General features: G+C 40.7%; 1 protein-coding gene across 3 annotated transcripts in view; it reads right to left on the reverse strand.

Annotated features, from left to right (window-relative positions):
* Nucleotides 1-16,240, reverse strand: part of myh10 (myosin, heavy chain 10, non-muscle) — a 69,766-nt gene that overhangs the window by 18,020 nt on the left and 35,506 nt on the right. The window contains exons 7-17 of one of the 3 annotated variants that reach the window (XM_054751712.2): nucleotides 14,751-14,768; nucleotides 9,946-10,038; nucleotides 8,176-8,239; nucleotides 7,790-7,888; nucleotides 5,876-6,019; nucleotides 5,652-5,747; nucleotides 5,006-5,124; nucleotides 3,071-3,223; nucleotides 2,802-2,975; nucleotides 2,481-2,654; nucleotides 837-951 (exon numbers count right to left, since the gene is read on the reverse strand). In XM_054751712.2, coding sequence (XP_054607687.2) covers nucleotides 837-951; nucleotides 2,481-2,654; nucleotides 2,802-2,975; nucleotides 3,071-3,223; nucleotides 5,006-5,124; nucleotides 5,652-5,747; nucleotides 5,876-6,019; nucleotides 7,790-7,888; nucleotides 8,176-8,239; nucleotides 9,946-10,038; nucleotides 14,751-14,768 — 1,249 coding nt within the window. Of the gene's footprint in view, nucleotides 1-836; nucleotides 952-2,480; nucleotides 2,655-2,801; nucleotides 2,976-3,070; nucleotides 3,224-5,005; nucleotides 5,125-5,651; nucleotides 5,748-5,875; nucleotides 6,020-7,789; nucleotides 7,889-8,175; nucleotides 8,240-9,945; nucleotides 10,039-14,750; nucleotides 14,769-16,092; nucleotides 16,108-16,240 lie in introns of all 3 variants that reach the window. The other 2 variants (XM_070553720.1, XM_070553721.1) reach the window with 2 other exon arrangements.

Consider the following 16,240-nt stretch of genomic DNA (forward strand, 5'->3'; position numbering starts at 1 on the left):
GTCCCTCCGACCACCACCAGCAGGCAACGTGGGTTAAGTGTCTTGCCCAAGGACACAACGACAGCGACAGACTGAGCGGGGCTCGAACCTGCAACCTTCTGATTACGGGGCGAGCGCTTAACTCCTGTGCCATATGTTACAGAACAAAACATATGGCATTACATCTTATGACAAAAATGCACCTTAAACAGAGTTTAAGCAGCAAAACATCACTCTGCAAATAGTGTATACATAGTGAGACAATTCATGATTTAAAGTGTTAACTTTTGCCAGTTTTTCTATGCACGTTTTAAAAAATGCTGATATTTGAAAGGTTTAAGAACTTTACACACTTAATTCTTAACATTTAATTTTTGCAATATAAATTGAGGAATGTTATTTTTTGAATAAACTTGTTCAATAAATTGGTGTTTGTAAAAAGTATCGAAATGGAGTATCGAGTTTTTTTTCCTTCCAATATCGAATCGAGTTTGAAATTTTAGTACCGTGACAACCCTAATGCAGCCTGAGCCGAGTGCTTTCATAGGGCAGCATTTTGAGCCCAGGTCTGCTCCAGTGCAACTCATTCACCTTCTGGCTCATCCAGACATGTGACATTGTCATAGAATGAGGCCCTTTGAGTGGTGTGAATCTCTACAACACAGAAAGAGAGGGGGGCGTTGAGTGGGTCATTCTCAGACGTTAGAAACGTGCAGATAAATAAAACAAAATGGGCAGTAGAGACGGACACGCGCAAGTGTTTATCTAAAGCTACACACATGAATCCTACAAGTGTGTTACACAAGTGGAGTTGTTCTAGTTTCAACGTTTTAAAGGGTAAACAGGAAGCTAATTACCATCTTTCCACAGTTCAGCCACAAACTTATCGGTGGATTGATGCAGAAGAGTGGCCACGTTGTCATTTAGAGGGTCCATGTTCTTCATCAGCCACTCATCAGCTTTGTAGTCGACCTGGAGTCATACAGAGGCAACTAATCAGTTCATTAGCACAACATCAGTCCTTTATGTTGGCAACTCGTAAAGATAACTTTGATGACTCCCTAACTAACAAATCAGCAAATCCAGCCTCTTAAAACGCAAACTCCTGTTTTCTTATTCAATGAATAATTGTGTAAAATAATCATAATTTTAATAATAACCTAAAAAATTAAAGACTTTTTATTTTACTTTAATCAAGAAGCTCTTTATGTAGGAAACTTGGACGCAGGCAGTGTCATCAGTGTCGTCCCAGACAGACACGAGGGCAAAAACGCAAAAGCTAAGGCACCAGAGAACTGTGTCTCTGAGCACTCAGGGGTGCAGAAGCCCAGGAGTCCGTGGGAACAGGGGACGGGACATTAAATACAAACGTCCCTCTAATTCTGACCCATTTATTAAGTATGTTTCTCCAAATACACTGCAGATGTAATAATCATTTATCCATAAAGGAGTATTTGTGTAGAACCACATTAACAACATTTAGAAGATTTAGCTCCAGAGTTGCAGCACATTTTCCTCTACAGCTAATGGTCTCAAAGCCAAAGTCTTTATGAAAACAGATTAGAGGAAAAATGGCAGAGTCTGCATGATTATTAACAGATGTGTCCGTCTGCAGGAAAGACCCTGTGTTCTCCTGAATAACACCACTGACCTCTACTAAATCCACTCTTACAAGCACAAATAAGTCAAATCAGATCCGAGTATTTCCCAGAAGTCCCAGCGGTCCCCAAAGGGAGACATTATTTTTTCTCCGATTACACATTTAACTCTTTAATGCAGAATCCTACACAGAACGGCTTTATAATAATGAAAACAGCAACCAGTTAAAGGTGCATGAAGTAAGACTGACACCCTGTGGTCAGATTTAGGTACTGCGACCCATGTTTCAGAACACACGAGTGACTCTCAGCCATCTGGTGACTTTCCTGGCTGTTGGCAGTTACAGATCAGCCCCAGATGATTCTAGATGATGAGCAAAGATGAGTCGTACACAGTAAGTTGATAAGTAAATAAATACTTTTCAGTGTAATATCAAGTTACTGGTAATTAATGTAGCTTGAGATATTTTTAGAGCAGACTATTTGTTTCAAATTCGCTGTTAGCATTGTTAGCTCAATGTTAGCTTGTAGTCATCTTTACCTGATATTAGAGTAAAACAAAAAGATGTCATGGCTTCTTGGGAGTACAAGAAATAACTACTGGGTTGCTCTTGTTACTGTCCAGTACTCTGGTGTTTTTTGCTAGCTGGAGTCAAAGTACAAATGGCACCACACCGGCGCTAGTTTGCTCAGACTCAGCAACCCCGCAGGCTCACAGCTTGTACACATAATATGTCCATCTTTAGCTTTTTGGAAAGGACAAAAACTTAAAACCCTACAGCCAGATGAGAAGGGAATTTGTTTTAATGTAACATAAAATAGTTTTGTAATCATTTCACAGTACAATTGTTACGTATTGTACCTTTATGTGTAAGAAGAAATATAAAATGTCTGAAGGAGTACCCTGCCGGCGTAGTGGATGATGCAGAAGTCAGCCTTATCTTTGAGCTGGCGTGGCCTCTGAAACTTGGTGTGAGTGCCCTGCTCCTGGATCAGCTTGTCTACAAAGGTCTTATCTGTGGCTTTAGGGAACCAGCACTCCTCGTCCAGCAGAGCCAACACTCCTGGAGGGTTAGCCTGAAGAACAAAAGACAAAAAACGGCCTCATCTGCACCAACACGCAAAACTGTTTTCCTTTTTACTCCATTTGTAAAACAGTAATTTCCACAAAGAATCTGATCGTTTTAGACTTTTCCCTTCAAATGGGCGTTTATCCTTACTGACCGGCCTCTCGATAAGGTCGATGCAGGGCTGCAGGTCGAGGCCAAAGTCGATGAAGCTCCACTCGATGCCCTCCCTCTGGTACTCCTCCTGCTCCAGGACAAACATGGTGTGGTTGAAGAGCTGCTGCAGCTTCTCGTTGGTGTAGTTGATGCAAAGCTGCTCAAAGGAGTTCAGCTGCCAGAGGAAAAAGCAAACAGTTTATTTTTAAAGACAGGCACGTTTTAATCCAAAAAAATAAATAAAAGCACTAAAAACACTCGTATACCGACCTGAAAAATCTCAAACCCAGCAATGTCCAAAATGCCAATGAAGGAGGCTCCCTGGCGTTTGGTTCTGTCTAGAGCTTTATTAATGCGATGGACGAGCCAGCGAAACAGACGCTCATATGTTGCTTTGGCCAAGGCCTCGACAGCAAAGTCTGCCTGATTGGGGCGGGATAACGAGTGAAAAGAGATAGAAGGAGACAAAACAGTGAGATGACAGACTGAGAGAAGCTAAACTGATTGCACAGGTGGTTAAAAAGCTCAAAAAGACACAATAACTCTTCACATCAGTATCTTCCACACAGGCTGCCCTGATCACTGCAGCAAATCTACAGATTAAAGGAATTTGTTTATAAAACCATAGATAGTTCATGTTAAAATGAAAAACTATTTTATTCTAATCTGTGTTTGTCACTCAGATCCTTCAGGGACTTTATGACACGGATTAGGGCGGATGTTGCTTTCAATAATATGTTACATCTGAGCTGCATGGTGGCACAGTGGTTAGCACTGTAGCCTCGCAGCACGAAGGTTGCAGGTTCGAAACTGGGCTGCAGCCTTTCTGCGTGGAGTTGCGTGTTCTCCCCATGCATGCATGGGTTTCCTCCGGGTACTCCGGTTTCCCCCACAGATCACAACATGCCCTATAGGTTATAAATTGTAAGTCGCTTTGGATGAAAGCGTCTGCTAAATAAATAAACATAAACATAAACATCCCTTCTGATTTCACAAAGTCTAAAGTGATCAGTTAGTATGAAAGACTCTCAGCCACTAATCAAATCAAATCACTTTTATTGTCACGTCACATGTGCAGGTACACTGGTACAGTACATGCGAGTGAAATTCTTGTGTGCGAGCTTCACAGCAACAGAGTTGTGCAAAAATACAATAACGTAAAAACAAGCAAAATATAAAAATGGCTAATCTAAGTAATAATATATATATATAGTATGTAAGGTATATACATTACTAAATGTGTGTGCTAGGTATTTTAATTTTTATTGTTCTACGTGTGTGCGTGTGAGTGTGTGTATAGTGTGTATATACGTGTTTTACAAATGAATAAAGTAAACAATAAAATAAGAGATATAAATGTACAGAGGTTGGTATGTGCAAAACAGTGGCATTAATGTACAGTATGGAGTGTGTAATGTTGGAGTTTCAGTAGTGAGGGTGAGGTGTCTGTGAAGTGTTCAGCAGTCTGATGGCCTGATGGAAAAAGCTGTCTCTCAGTCTGCTGGTTCTGGACCGGATGCTGCAGAACCTCCTTCCTGATAGAAGTAGTCTGAACAGTTTATGGCTGGGGTGACTTGAGTCCTTGATGATCCTCCCCGCTTTCCTCAGGCACCGCTTCCTGTAGATGTCTTGGAGGGAGGGAAGCTCACCTCCAATAATCCTTTCTGCACATCGCACTACTCTCTGGAGAGCTTTGTGGTTGTAAGCGGTGCTGTTTCCATACCAGGTGGTGATGCATCCAGTGAGGATGCTCTCAATGGCACAGCGATAGAAGGTCCAGAGGATGCGGCGGCTCATGCCAAATCTTTCAGTCTCCTGAGAAAGAAGAGGCGCTGCTGTGCCTTCTTCACTTCTATTGTATCCCATTATCTGCAAACTGACTTGAGTTTGGGTCATTGTGACATTTGCTTTTGTTAGCTGTACGAGCTGCGCGGTGGCACTGTTTGGATCAGATCAGAAGATGTCCTGCAACAAAGTGACCGCGATTTGGGTCGGAGGGACCGGTGGCACCAGTGCTCAGCAGCCTCGCCTCTGTCAGTGCACCCCAGGGCAGCTGTGGCTACATCGTAGCTCATCCCCACCAGGGTGTGAATGGGTGAATGACTGATTGTGTTGTAAAGCGCCTTGGGGTGTTTCAGGACTCTAGAAGGCGCTATATCAAATACAGGCCAGTTACCATTTAATGAAGAATAAATGTAGGCGTACCTGCTCCTTGGTCTGTGCTTTCTGGACATAATCTCTTCCCACTTTGATTCTGGGAGTCAGGATAGCTCTGGTGAACTCCATCACATTCATACCCAGCAGATGACACAGCTTCTGAGCAGCTGTGAAATAAGTACGGCGAGAGTACAGGTAGATTTAAATAACTTTTGATCATTAAAGAGCAAGTCACCCCCAAATAAACTTTTTTTTGCTGATAAACTAAATAAACGAGTGTCTAATCGTGCTGCAGACACGTGTCGTCAATAATTTGGCACTTCAGTGCATCGTAGTTAAAATTTAAATATTCTGCCTAAAACTGGCAGTGTTGTATGTTGTCAGGTAAAAACTCTGCACTGTATTTTAATTTAAATCTGCCACCGCTATTAGCTAAGAGGTATGCTATGATGTAAACTGGTACATTATGATGTCACAATGCTGTCATGCGCCTGTGTGTGTGTATTTGTTAGCGGCTCCGCCTTCTCGGTCTGCCAGGCAACAGCATGTGTTGCATTTTTCAAACATTTAGTGGGAGTGGAGTTAGACTCTGGTTGGGATTGACTTGCTCTTTAAGTAAATACAAAAATTCAAGTCAAAATAAAAACAGATGTTTGAGGTTTCCTGTGAGAGCGAGCCATTGTGGGACACCTACCTGTGTTATCAGGCATGGAGGCTTGGTCCGTGTTCCTCTCCTTCTTGAAGATGATGTTACCAAACTGAAGCACAGATGACACCACCCTCAACATGGCTGCAAACATCAGAGAACATCAGATCAGATCACGTTTTGAGCTGGATTCTTGATACACAGATGTACAAACAGGTCAAAACACCTCATCACCAAACAGGTAGTTCTATAAATAAACAATCAGCAAATACCCAGAATCTTCTCGTGGGCAAAGCTCATGATGTGCATGGCTTCCATGGTCTCATGGAAGTTGTCCTTGTCCTGTTGGCCTGGAATTGGGATGTTGCCGTTTGACAAGAAACGGTAGCTATTGAAGCCTTCTAAAAGCAGATCCGCTGTAGAGAGAAAGTGGGAGAGCTTAAAAAACATTTAAAATCATTTTATGCTTTTTCAGAATCAGATTTTCACACCTCTTAAATTTTAAGCATCTTTGACATCTAAGTCCAAACATGTATTGTTTTTAAAAGTTACACGATGTAAGAATGAAGTAAGAATGACATCCTGTGTCAAATCTGAGTACTGCAGCCCATTTTCAAAACAACCCAGAGCAGGGTTACCAAATATTAGCCAGATTTTATAAATTTAAACCACATGAGGGTCAACAGTAGCTCAGGAGGCAGAGCAGTTAGCCCAGTGATCGAAGGATTTAGGGACCGCTTCCAGCTCCACCCAGAAGTAATCTCCTGCTGTGCCCTTGGGCAAGACACTTCACCCAAATTGACTGTGTTAGTGATGGTCGGAGGGGCTGATGGCACTAGTGACAGCCTTGTCTCTGTCTGACCGCCCCAGGGAAGCTGTGGCTATGTAACTTACACATTCACACACAGCCAGTGATGGACCTTAGGGATGGGTACCGAATTCTGTACTTTTAAAGGTACTGACCAAATTCCATAGTACCGACCGAGCACCGATTCACGTCATTTGAGACGGTGCCTCGTTTCGGTACCCGTCCTTCATAACGAGAACTTGCCTAGATAGCTGCGCATGCGCAAGAGCGTTATGTCATCGGTCGCTGCGAGCGAGTTGTAAACAGAGCAGCATGGTAGAAAGAACGCTGGGTCCACTTCACTAAATGTGATGGGTAACTGGGTGATGATGAAACCAGCGACAACGATCTAAGTGAGACATCCTCATCTTAATCTGCTCCGGTAGGTAAATAAAATGTTTAAGACAATGTTAGCTTGATATGTTAGCTTCCGTTTCGCTAATGGTGCGTTCGCTTTCTCATCGGAACTCCGATTTTACGACTAGAAGAACATGAACATGCTCTAAAGTTTGGCTTCACTTTACTAAATGTGACGGGTGATTGGGTGAAGATGAAACCAGCGACAACAATCTAAGTGTGAGGCATCATCGTTTTAATCTGCTCCAGCAGCTAAACAAACTGTTTAAGATAACGTTAGCTTGATATGTTAGCTTCCATTGCCACCGTTGTTATCATCTAATGGTGCGTTCGCTTTCTCCTCGGAAATTCTAACTTCCCAGTAGGAAAAATCTAATGAAAAAGGACGGCAAAAGGAATGAAGATACACAATAAATTTAGTTCACAGTAAAGATGTTTGCTTCAGTTTAATTATCAGCTTATAAAACTACAAGGACGATGTTAAAATACAAACAGTTGAATGTTATTTATTGTGATATTTATCAAATATTGTTATAAATTGAGAAAAATATATATTTAATTATAAAAGAGAATTAAAACAATAAACACTCAAAAGTATCTAAAATTGGTACCGTTAAGTACCGGTATCGATTCAAATGTCAAAGGTACCCATCCCTAGGATGGTACGTATGTGAATAATGGAAAGAGCTTTGGGTGCCTAGAAAAGCACTTTATAAACCTAATTATTATTATTATTATTATTATTATTATTATACAGGAGGCAAACTAACCAGCATTTCAAAATACATTTTAGGGTTTCTCTTAAATACATTTTAGGGTTTTATTCCACTGGAATATCAGAACCTCAAGTGCTGACTCTGCAGGATTTTAAGGTCTACCCTCCCTTTGTGGAGTTGCCTCCAGAAGGCAGTTGTGGTTCTGAGTTTTGATGGAAAGAAGAACCCGGACATTTTAATGATCGTTCAGTCCTTTGTCTACTCACATTTCAGGTGCTCCCCAGCTCCCGCCAGCAGCTGGTAAAAAACGTGGAAGGTGCGCTCATCTTTGGCTTGACGAATAGCTCTGGATTTCTCCAACAAGTCTGACATAGAACAGTCAGGGAAAACCAACCAAACTGTTTAGATTTATACTGAAATTGGCCAGAAAGTGCTGATGACGAAAACTAACCCAAACCACAATAAATAAATAAATAAATAAGTTTAGGACTGCACTTTTATTACTTAGAAATCAGTTATATTGTAAACTCAGGTTCTTCACTTCAAATGGAACTCCAAGAAAATTATGTTTCATTTAGTTTATTATTTATATCGTCTTTTTTTCCACAAATGTTTGTTCAACAGGGACAGGAATAGTTCTGAAACAGGATACAGGTTTCAATGTTCGCCCCAACGATGTATCCGGTGACATCAAAGTTGATCCGGATGAATTTTCCCTGTAGACAGGAACACCAGTAGGTGGAACATCAGCAAAAGAGAGACAGCCATTAATCTATAAGGTACAGACACTGAGCTGTTTATGTTTTTGGTTACAGATCGTTTAGTCTGAGGTACGAATCAGAGTATTTATAAATAAGAGCTAAACAATCTTTTTACAATTATTTCCATCAGCAGTAACAAGATTTTCCAGATCCAGGTCTGACACCTAAATTATACTTCTCCGTCAGCTCCTCGATGGAGGTACACACAGGCATCGACAGAGACATGCTGTTGACACATTTACAGGAAGCAGCGTCCTGACCAATCACAAGCTTGCGGTCTCAGTCTCTTTCGATGGATAGTTAAAAATTGGGGCATGTCTCAGTCACCCTCTGCGAACACGTTGGAGAGCTCTTGCGCCGACGCATAACGGTGTTGTGTGCCTCCGCACAGACGCAGAAGTATAAATCAGGCTTGAGTTTTAACCTTCATGTCTGTATTAAAGCTGCTTTCAGTCAAACATGACTGACTGGCACCAGCAGTTTTCAGTACATCTGTCTCTTAAAGGTGTAGTTCACTCGTTTAAACATTAGCAATTGTCTCTAGTAGGAATGAATGCCTTGTAGGTCGTACTCTAGGGAAACAAAGCTCTAGTGCACCTGTTTAAAGAACTACAAGTGAGCCACAACAGATTTGGAGTCTTATTTCCTGATATTTGGACATCTTGCCTCTGATTGGATAACACTGGCTGTTTGCTCTGCAACATCGATTTTTTTAAAATCTCCACAAATAACACAAGTCTGGAAGAGTTCTGCTGTGTGGTGAAGTTGCTAATGCTAACAGTTAGCTTTTACTAGTTGAGACGTTCTCTGTTGTTTCCTGGATGCTAAACCAACAACAGCCTTCCCCGTCGTGAGTCGACATGGGTGAGTCTATAAATGTTAAGTGACAGTGTGACCTAGATCCGCCAGGCTTTTCTAATTCTTTCACCGTCTATTTTCTATCAGAAGCTAATGCAGGAGATAGGTGTAGGACACTATTTTCATGTTGAGCCTGCATGAAAACCTCAGAGCGACCAATTATAATCAGAGATAAATAAATGAAAATGTTTTTTTCAGTGTTCCACACCTGTAAGGTAACAGATCTGACTAGCTGCAGAATTATATAAATAACTCTCAGGCCCTGTCCACACGTAGCCGGGGATCTGCCAAAACGTAGATATTTTTCTACGTTTTGGCCTGTCATCCACACGAAAACTGATCTTTTTAAAAACTCCGACCAAAGTGAAGATCTGCGTTTTCTCCGTTTTGGGTGTCTGCGTGTGGACAGACAAAACCGGAGTTTTAAGGTCCGCAACGTCACTTTCCGCGACAAAAAAATGCTGACATCACGTGTGCGACCTGTGTTTACACTAGCCGACAGCATGGATGCCCTCAGAGCTGCGCTCGCTTTATCAATTGTCCAAGCGCTTTTTGCTTGTTTGTTTTTGCAAGCGGAATTACTGCTCCTTGCGGAAGACCACAGACGAAGGACGAGGTTAAGAACGGGGGAAGTACTGCCGCCTACAGGTCTGGCATGTCCTTAACAACGTATTTATCCGGGTACGTGTGGACAGTTTTTTTTTTAAACGAGGTGGTGTGGATGCAAGTTTTTGGAGGGGCGGATATTCGTTTTTAAAAAAACCCGGCTACGTGTGGACTAGGCCTCAATCAGCTCTACTCACAAAACGTGACGAGTTGTCATTTTTCACAGTCTTTGCATTCCCAAAGGACTCCAGGATGGGGTTGGCTTGTAAAAGCTGGCGTTCCAGCTCACCCTTTGGAAGCAAAAAACATCAAAAACAGATACAGGAAACGTACACAAGCAGAGGGGAGGTCACCACGTGGCGAGTGAGATTCAGCAACAGAAGAACAAACATGCAGGCAGCAGACGTCACACATGATCTCATGTAGACGGTGTGAGTAAAGCCAGAACGAGCTGTTGTGAACGTAAAAGGAGGGAATAGTAACTACTGGTAGCTAATGATGGATAAAATCAGCTTTAAATAAAAGGTATGAGATTCATGAACAAAAATAAAGATAAAAATAAAAACTTTAACCCCCCTAGACCAGAATATAATCATGTGGCAGCAAAAATTTAAAATGTAGATATCTTGTCTCAAGCACTATCATATAAAGTCGTGTTAAGCTGACAGAAGACATCCAGAAATAAACCAGTTCATTATTTTATCGTCTGAGATTGAATGTGTACAGTTAAGATGCTGGCAGAGACACGTTAGCTGTTTTATAAATGACCGCGTCGCCGATTTAAAAAAGCTGAATAAATAAAAACTAAACTTATGAAGATATTTTTACAGGCGCTGCCATTTCGTTTTTCTCTCAACCTTATAGTGGGCTTCGTCATGACCGGAGAATCCAGACTGGCTCAAGGAAAAACACTTTTGCTTTTATTTCTCCTCTTGTGGCTCAGATATATTCTCCCGTTACGACAGGAATAGTGTTCCACTGCGAACGCTCGAGTGAGCCTTTTCACCAAAGAGAACTCGGGAATCAGCATTTCGCTCTGGATTTGAGACATTTAACTTGGCTGATGAACACAGCGAGCTGCTTTTGGAGGACTTTTTAAGCAGCCGGACTGAATCGGAGCAGCTGTGTGGCCGGCAGAAAGCAGCCACACACACACACACACACCACAGGAGCTTCAGTAGCAGCTTTAGGAGAAGACACACATTTCATTTGAATGTTACAACGGCTCCACTTAAGATTGGCAGACTTAGTTCCTGTGTAAAGAAACTCTCACACACCATGATAACTGGAACTCCAGAAACGCCTCCTCCTAGTCATCGCCCTTAAAAGGTGTCTCCTCTTACAAAGCTGCTACAGGTTGGTCTCGTTTCCACCAGAGAGGAATGTGACCTCAGGTTTTGTGGAGCCAGTCACAACTGTCCCAGTAAATCTTCTGCGGTCCGACCCAAGTATGTTTGTGTTTGCAAGGCTCAACATCTGCTTCAGAGGTCCCAGGGCCAGACAAATACTCCAAGTCGTGTTGTTTTTTGTTTTTTTTTTACAAAACAAAAAACAAATAAGAACCCTGAGCAGGAATCCAGCTATGTGGAAACCTCATCTGGTCCAGACTTTTGGACAGGTTCAGGAGGGACCAAGTCTTTAATATGAATGATGTGAAAATCAGTGAACTGTTTCAGTTTAATCACCAGCAGGTTTTTCTTTGTTCTAAAAGGATTAAATATAAAATTCTATTTTACAAAAATCACTGAAGGAGTTCACTTTACCTTCTCAGTAACGGATAACTGGGAGCTGCCTGGTAAAACCACAGAAAAAGCTGGTTTCATTCTCTGATTAATATTAGTTGGTTATGTTTGGAAAGTGTTCAGGCAGTAGCAAGTACTAGCGGGGGGGGGGTGTGTGATTGAAATGCGAGGTGGGGGTTGGTTGGCTACGAGTTTTGGACCAGATGTGTTTAGCCTTTTTTTTTTTTTTTTCCTTTTAGTGGTGGGATTATGGCCCAGATTATTTATGACTATGATCACTGTGCACTGATGTTGATCAACAAACAAATTAAACTTGGTGGTAATTCAAGGCTGGCTCACGGTCAAACTAATATGGACTACCAGGTCTTTCAAAGGGTCTCTGCATGGTTATATCGGTTTGCACCCAAATGAGGTGATTGTGTTCATACCAACCACACCAAGATGGTAAAAACACTCAAGTCTGTAGTAATATTTCTATATGTAAAGCGTCACTGTACCCTAAAAAGTAAAAAATATCAAAAGTTTAAACTCTAAAAGACCCATTTATGTGAAATCTTTAAAAAGAAATGGTCAAAAATAAAAGAAAACCTTCATTAGTATCTATCATCTAGGAGAGGACATCTGAGCACATATATTAAATTAGAGGGAACAGTTAGTGCAGATCATGCAATGGAAAAGCAGGTAGGTGAAGGTATGGTAGTCGGTAAGCTCCCAGATGTTAGGAAACATGTCAGAGTAAACGGTGAGTCGCTTAATCTAGCAGGTGACAGCAGAATGAGACAAGAGCCTCTTTTATCGTGTAAGATAGCTGTCAAAAAGGTGTGTGTGTAGGATTCTAAAATTTGTATTTGTATGTTTGTCTTCCAATAAGTGTTGAACATTAAATTCTGCTGCCATATTTGTGAGTGTGAAAATTGTGAAGATTATGATTTTTTAAATGTGAGTACGAATCTAAAAACTGTGAGTGAAAATACTTGTGAATACAAATGACATTTCTGTGACTGACATTTTTCTGTCTGTGGATACGAATTCAATTTGTGGGTACAAAAATAAACATACTTGTGAAGGTTAGAAATTTTTTAAACGTGAGTACGAATCTAAAAGTTGTGAGTGAAAATTCTTGTGAATGAAACTCAAATTTCTGTGACTTTGACATTTTTCTGCCTGTGGATACGAATTCAATTTGTGGGTACAAAAAAACCACACTGAAATGACGTCACGAGGATGAGTAATCGAACACCGATTTCACCAAACATCACGCTCCAAATCAAAGATGGCTGACGACAAAAGACCGGGTGGAGCTGCCGGCTCAGGTGAAGCTTCTCAGGTAAAATATACATCCTGTATTGATTTGTTTAAAAGTACTTAATCAAATAGTTATTAGATGTACTAAATTACAGCAATACCTCTCATGCTTATGACATGCCGGTGATGCTACGTTAGTGCTAGCGCTGTTAGCATTAGAAGTTGGTTTGTGCTAAGTAATTAGCACTGACTGCAAGAAAAGAAACACTTAATACTTTAAGACATATTATTGACCAAATTACGATTTTTATCGATGTGTAAATTGCGTCATTTATTTATTTATTAATAACGAAGCCAGTGAGAATGCATTTAGTGGAGCTAATAAGTTATGATGTGCACATTATGTAGTCTTGAGCGGAAGGAATACGAGCCTCCATTTTCCCCTCTAGCAAGTTATAATCCATTTATTCAAAAATCCCTATTTCTCTGAATCTGGTTAATTATAAGGTACAAATAAACCACTAGGCAAATATAAAATAATTATAATAATAATAATAATACATTTTATTTAAAAGCGCCTTTCAGGACACCCAAGGTCACTTTACAGAAAACACGTGATAAAATACAATAAAACAATAATAAAACCCAAACAAGAAAAAACAAAGAGAGAAACAGTTCAATAAAATCAGAGGTTGTAGGCAGATTTAAACATATGTGTTTTGAGTTTTGATTGGAAAAGGGTAAAACTGTCGATGTTCCTGATGTCTGGGGGGAGTGAGTTCCAGAGACGAGGAGCAGAGCGGCTGAAAGCTCTGCTCCCCATGGTAGCGAGACGGGCAGAAGGAACCGCAAGATGGATAGAAGAAGAAGATCTGAGTGAACGGGACGGGGTGTGAATACTTATAAGGTCTGAGATATATGGAGGAGAGAGGTTGTGGATAGCTTTGAAGGTATGGAGGAGAATTTTGAAGATGGACCTGAATTTAACTGGGAGCCAGTGAAGCTGCTGGAGAACCGGGGTGATGTGGTGAAAGGAAGGGGTTCTGGTGATAATACGGGCTGCTGAATTCTGGACCAGTTGCAGTTTATGAAGGAGTTTGTTGGGGAGACCATAGAATTAAACATTCTCCTTCATTGCTTCTCCCTTCTACGTTTCTGATCAGAGTGGAAATAATGTTTTATTTATGTAAAAAAAAACAACAAACTATAGAATGTAGCAGCTGATAGCATTTAATATTGCTGTGGAATGCTTTGTAGAAGAAGGTGCTTTACAAATACACCCGCTTTATAAATACCGGCCATTTACCATTTGACACACAAGCTAATGTTTTTGATATCAGTTTGCACAATACACTGTTTTATAAAAAATATTATTTCTGTCTAGCCAGCTTAACGCTGCAATATTTGCAATTGATATGAGTTACCATAATTTCCGGACTATAGAGCGCACCTCAATATAAGCTGCACCAACAACAAAAGAGGTTTTCTACACACACATGCCGCACTCAAATACAAGCCGCGGCGCAGCAGCCACGTGCAGGTCTCCGGCGCACTGCGCATGCTCGGCCATAACATAAGATAATTAGACAGAAAGACGCAATGCGGAGGTTTTTCGTTGTTGTTTTAATTCAACAAAACAAATTTTAAACACGGGTGAACGTGCCTGCAAGTTTAGAAAAGAAAACAGCACTTCAGTCATTTCAGTGTGGTTTTTTTTGTACCCACAAACTGAATTCGTATCCACAGCCAGAAAAATGTCAGTCACAGAAATGTCATTTGTATCCACAAGAATTTTCACTCAGCTTTTAGATTCGTACTCACATTTAAAAAATCATAATCTTCACAATTTTCAGACTCACAAATATGGCAGCAGAATTTAATGTTCATCACTTATTTGGAAGACAAACATACAAATACAAATTTTAGAATCCTACACACACACACCTTTTTGACAGCTATCTTACACGATACTCTTTTAGATCTTAGAGGTGGTTCAGAAACTACATTCTACTCACATAAAACAGGGGTCCGCTCTGTAGGAGATGAGGAGATTCAGTCATTAAATAACTAACACGAAAAGAAGATTAAACTAGAAATGCTGTGGGGAGCTCTTGGCTGGTTAACGACAGCTGTGTGAGCAGGTTCACTTAAAGAAATGTGTCTTCCTGACTCTTAAGGCCATAGCCCAGATTGTATGAAGTGGATTTTTAAGGAAATTTGTGAGTGATATTTTACCTGCTACAGCCAGTGCTTCAGTTTGAAGAAACTCAAGCATCTGACACACAAGCTAACAGCTAACAGAGTGAGAACACATCATCCTAAAACACCACCCACCCACGCATCCACTGTACAGTCGCTAATTCGTGTTTCTGGTCTTTGTGAGGAGACCGGAGTTCCTGGACAAAGCTACAGTCAGGGTATCTGCAGGTTTATGGGTGCCGAATTTAAGACTTTTTAAGACCTTTTTTAAGGCCACTTTGACCAAATGTAAGCTATTTTCAAAAATAAATTTAAGCTATAGTTTCCAGCTATTGCCTGGAACCGGTTCTAACCACGTCGCAAACGTGGGATTAGCCATCCAGTTACCATTAAACTTGCCATGGTGCAAGCTCCCACTAGCTTAATCAGCTAATGTGCTTATCTAAAAATAGTCCCCTTTGACAACAAACTGAATGTGTACGGTTCCGCTTACGCCAACATCGTACACAAAAAAAATGCTGAACACTAGCTAGAAATTCACGAAATTTTATAGAAATAAAAGAATCTTGTTTATTGGGTCTTTGGTAATTTAAGACCTTTGGAAACTGGATTTAAGGATTATTTGTCATTTTAAAGGACTTTTAAGGCCTTAAATTTGTAAAAGCAGATTTAAGACTTTTTAAGACTTTTTAAGGATCTGCGGATTCCCTGTACAGTGCAGCCCTTAAAACCACTCTAATCTTCTACGCTGCCATGCAAACACTACTTTACAACATTTACAATGCTGTTAATTGTGCATTACACTGGTATTCCATCAGAAAGATGAAATTCTGACAACTCTCTCCTTAAATCTGAACTCAGTATCTCTTTAGACAACAAACTAAATAAACCTCAACTACATGATGGGGGATTTGTGACCATCAGTCCAGAACACGTGTGATACACACGTGTGTGTTCAGGTGTGGCCGTATCTAAATCCTTAACATTAAAAAGGTTTGGAGCAGCAAGATGAGGGCCAACACCGACCACATGGACACAAGAATACACGGCATGCACGTGATTGAGTTTCACTCAAAACAAAAAAAATCAGAAAGCTAAATATTTTAAGCACATCTGAACAAACCGTGAGCTAATCACGCCACGCTAACGTTTACTTACAACTGCATTTTGTACCTGACAGAAGGAAACAGAACAGATTCTAATCAGGTGCTGAGATCTTGGATCCATCTGAAGGAATTATGATCCACCACAGTAAAAACAATTGAGTTTTGGAGAGACTGATTCAATCTGAGATGAAGGTGTAGTG

The sequence above is a fragment of the Nothobranchius furzeri genome, chromosome 7 (genome assembly GCF_043380555.1).
Source record: "Nothobranchius furzeri strain GRZ-AD chromosome 7, NfurGRZ-RIMD1, whole genome shotgun sequence".
In the NCBI taxonomy this organism is placed as follows: Eukaryota; Metazoa; Chordata; class Actinopteri; order Cyprinodontiformes; family Nothobranchiidae; genus Nothobranchius; species Nothobranchius furzeri.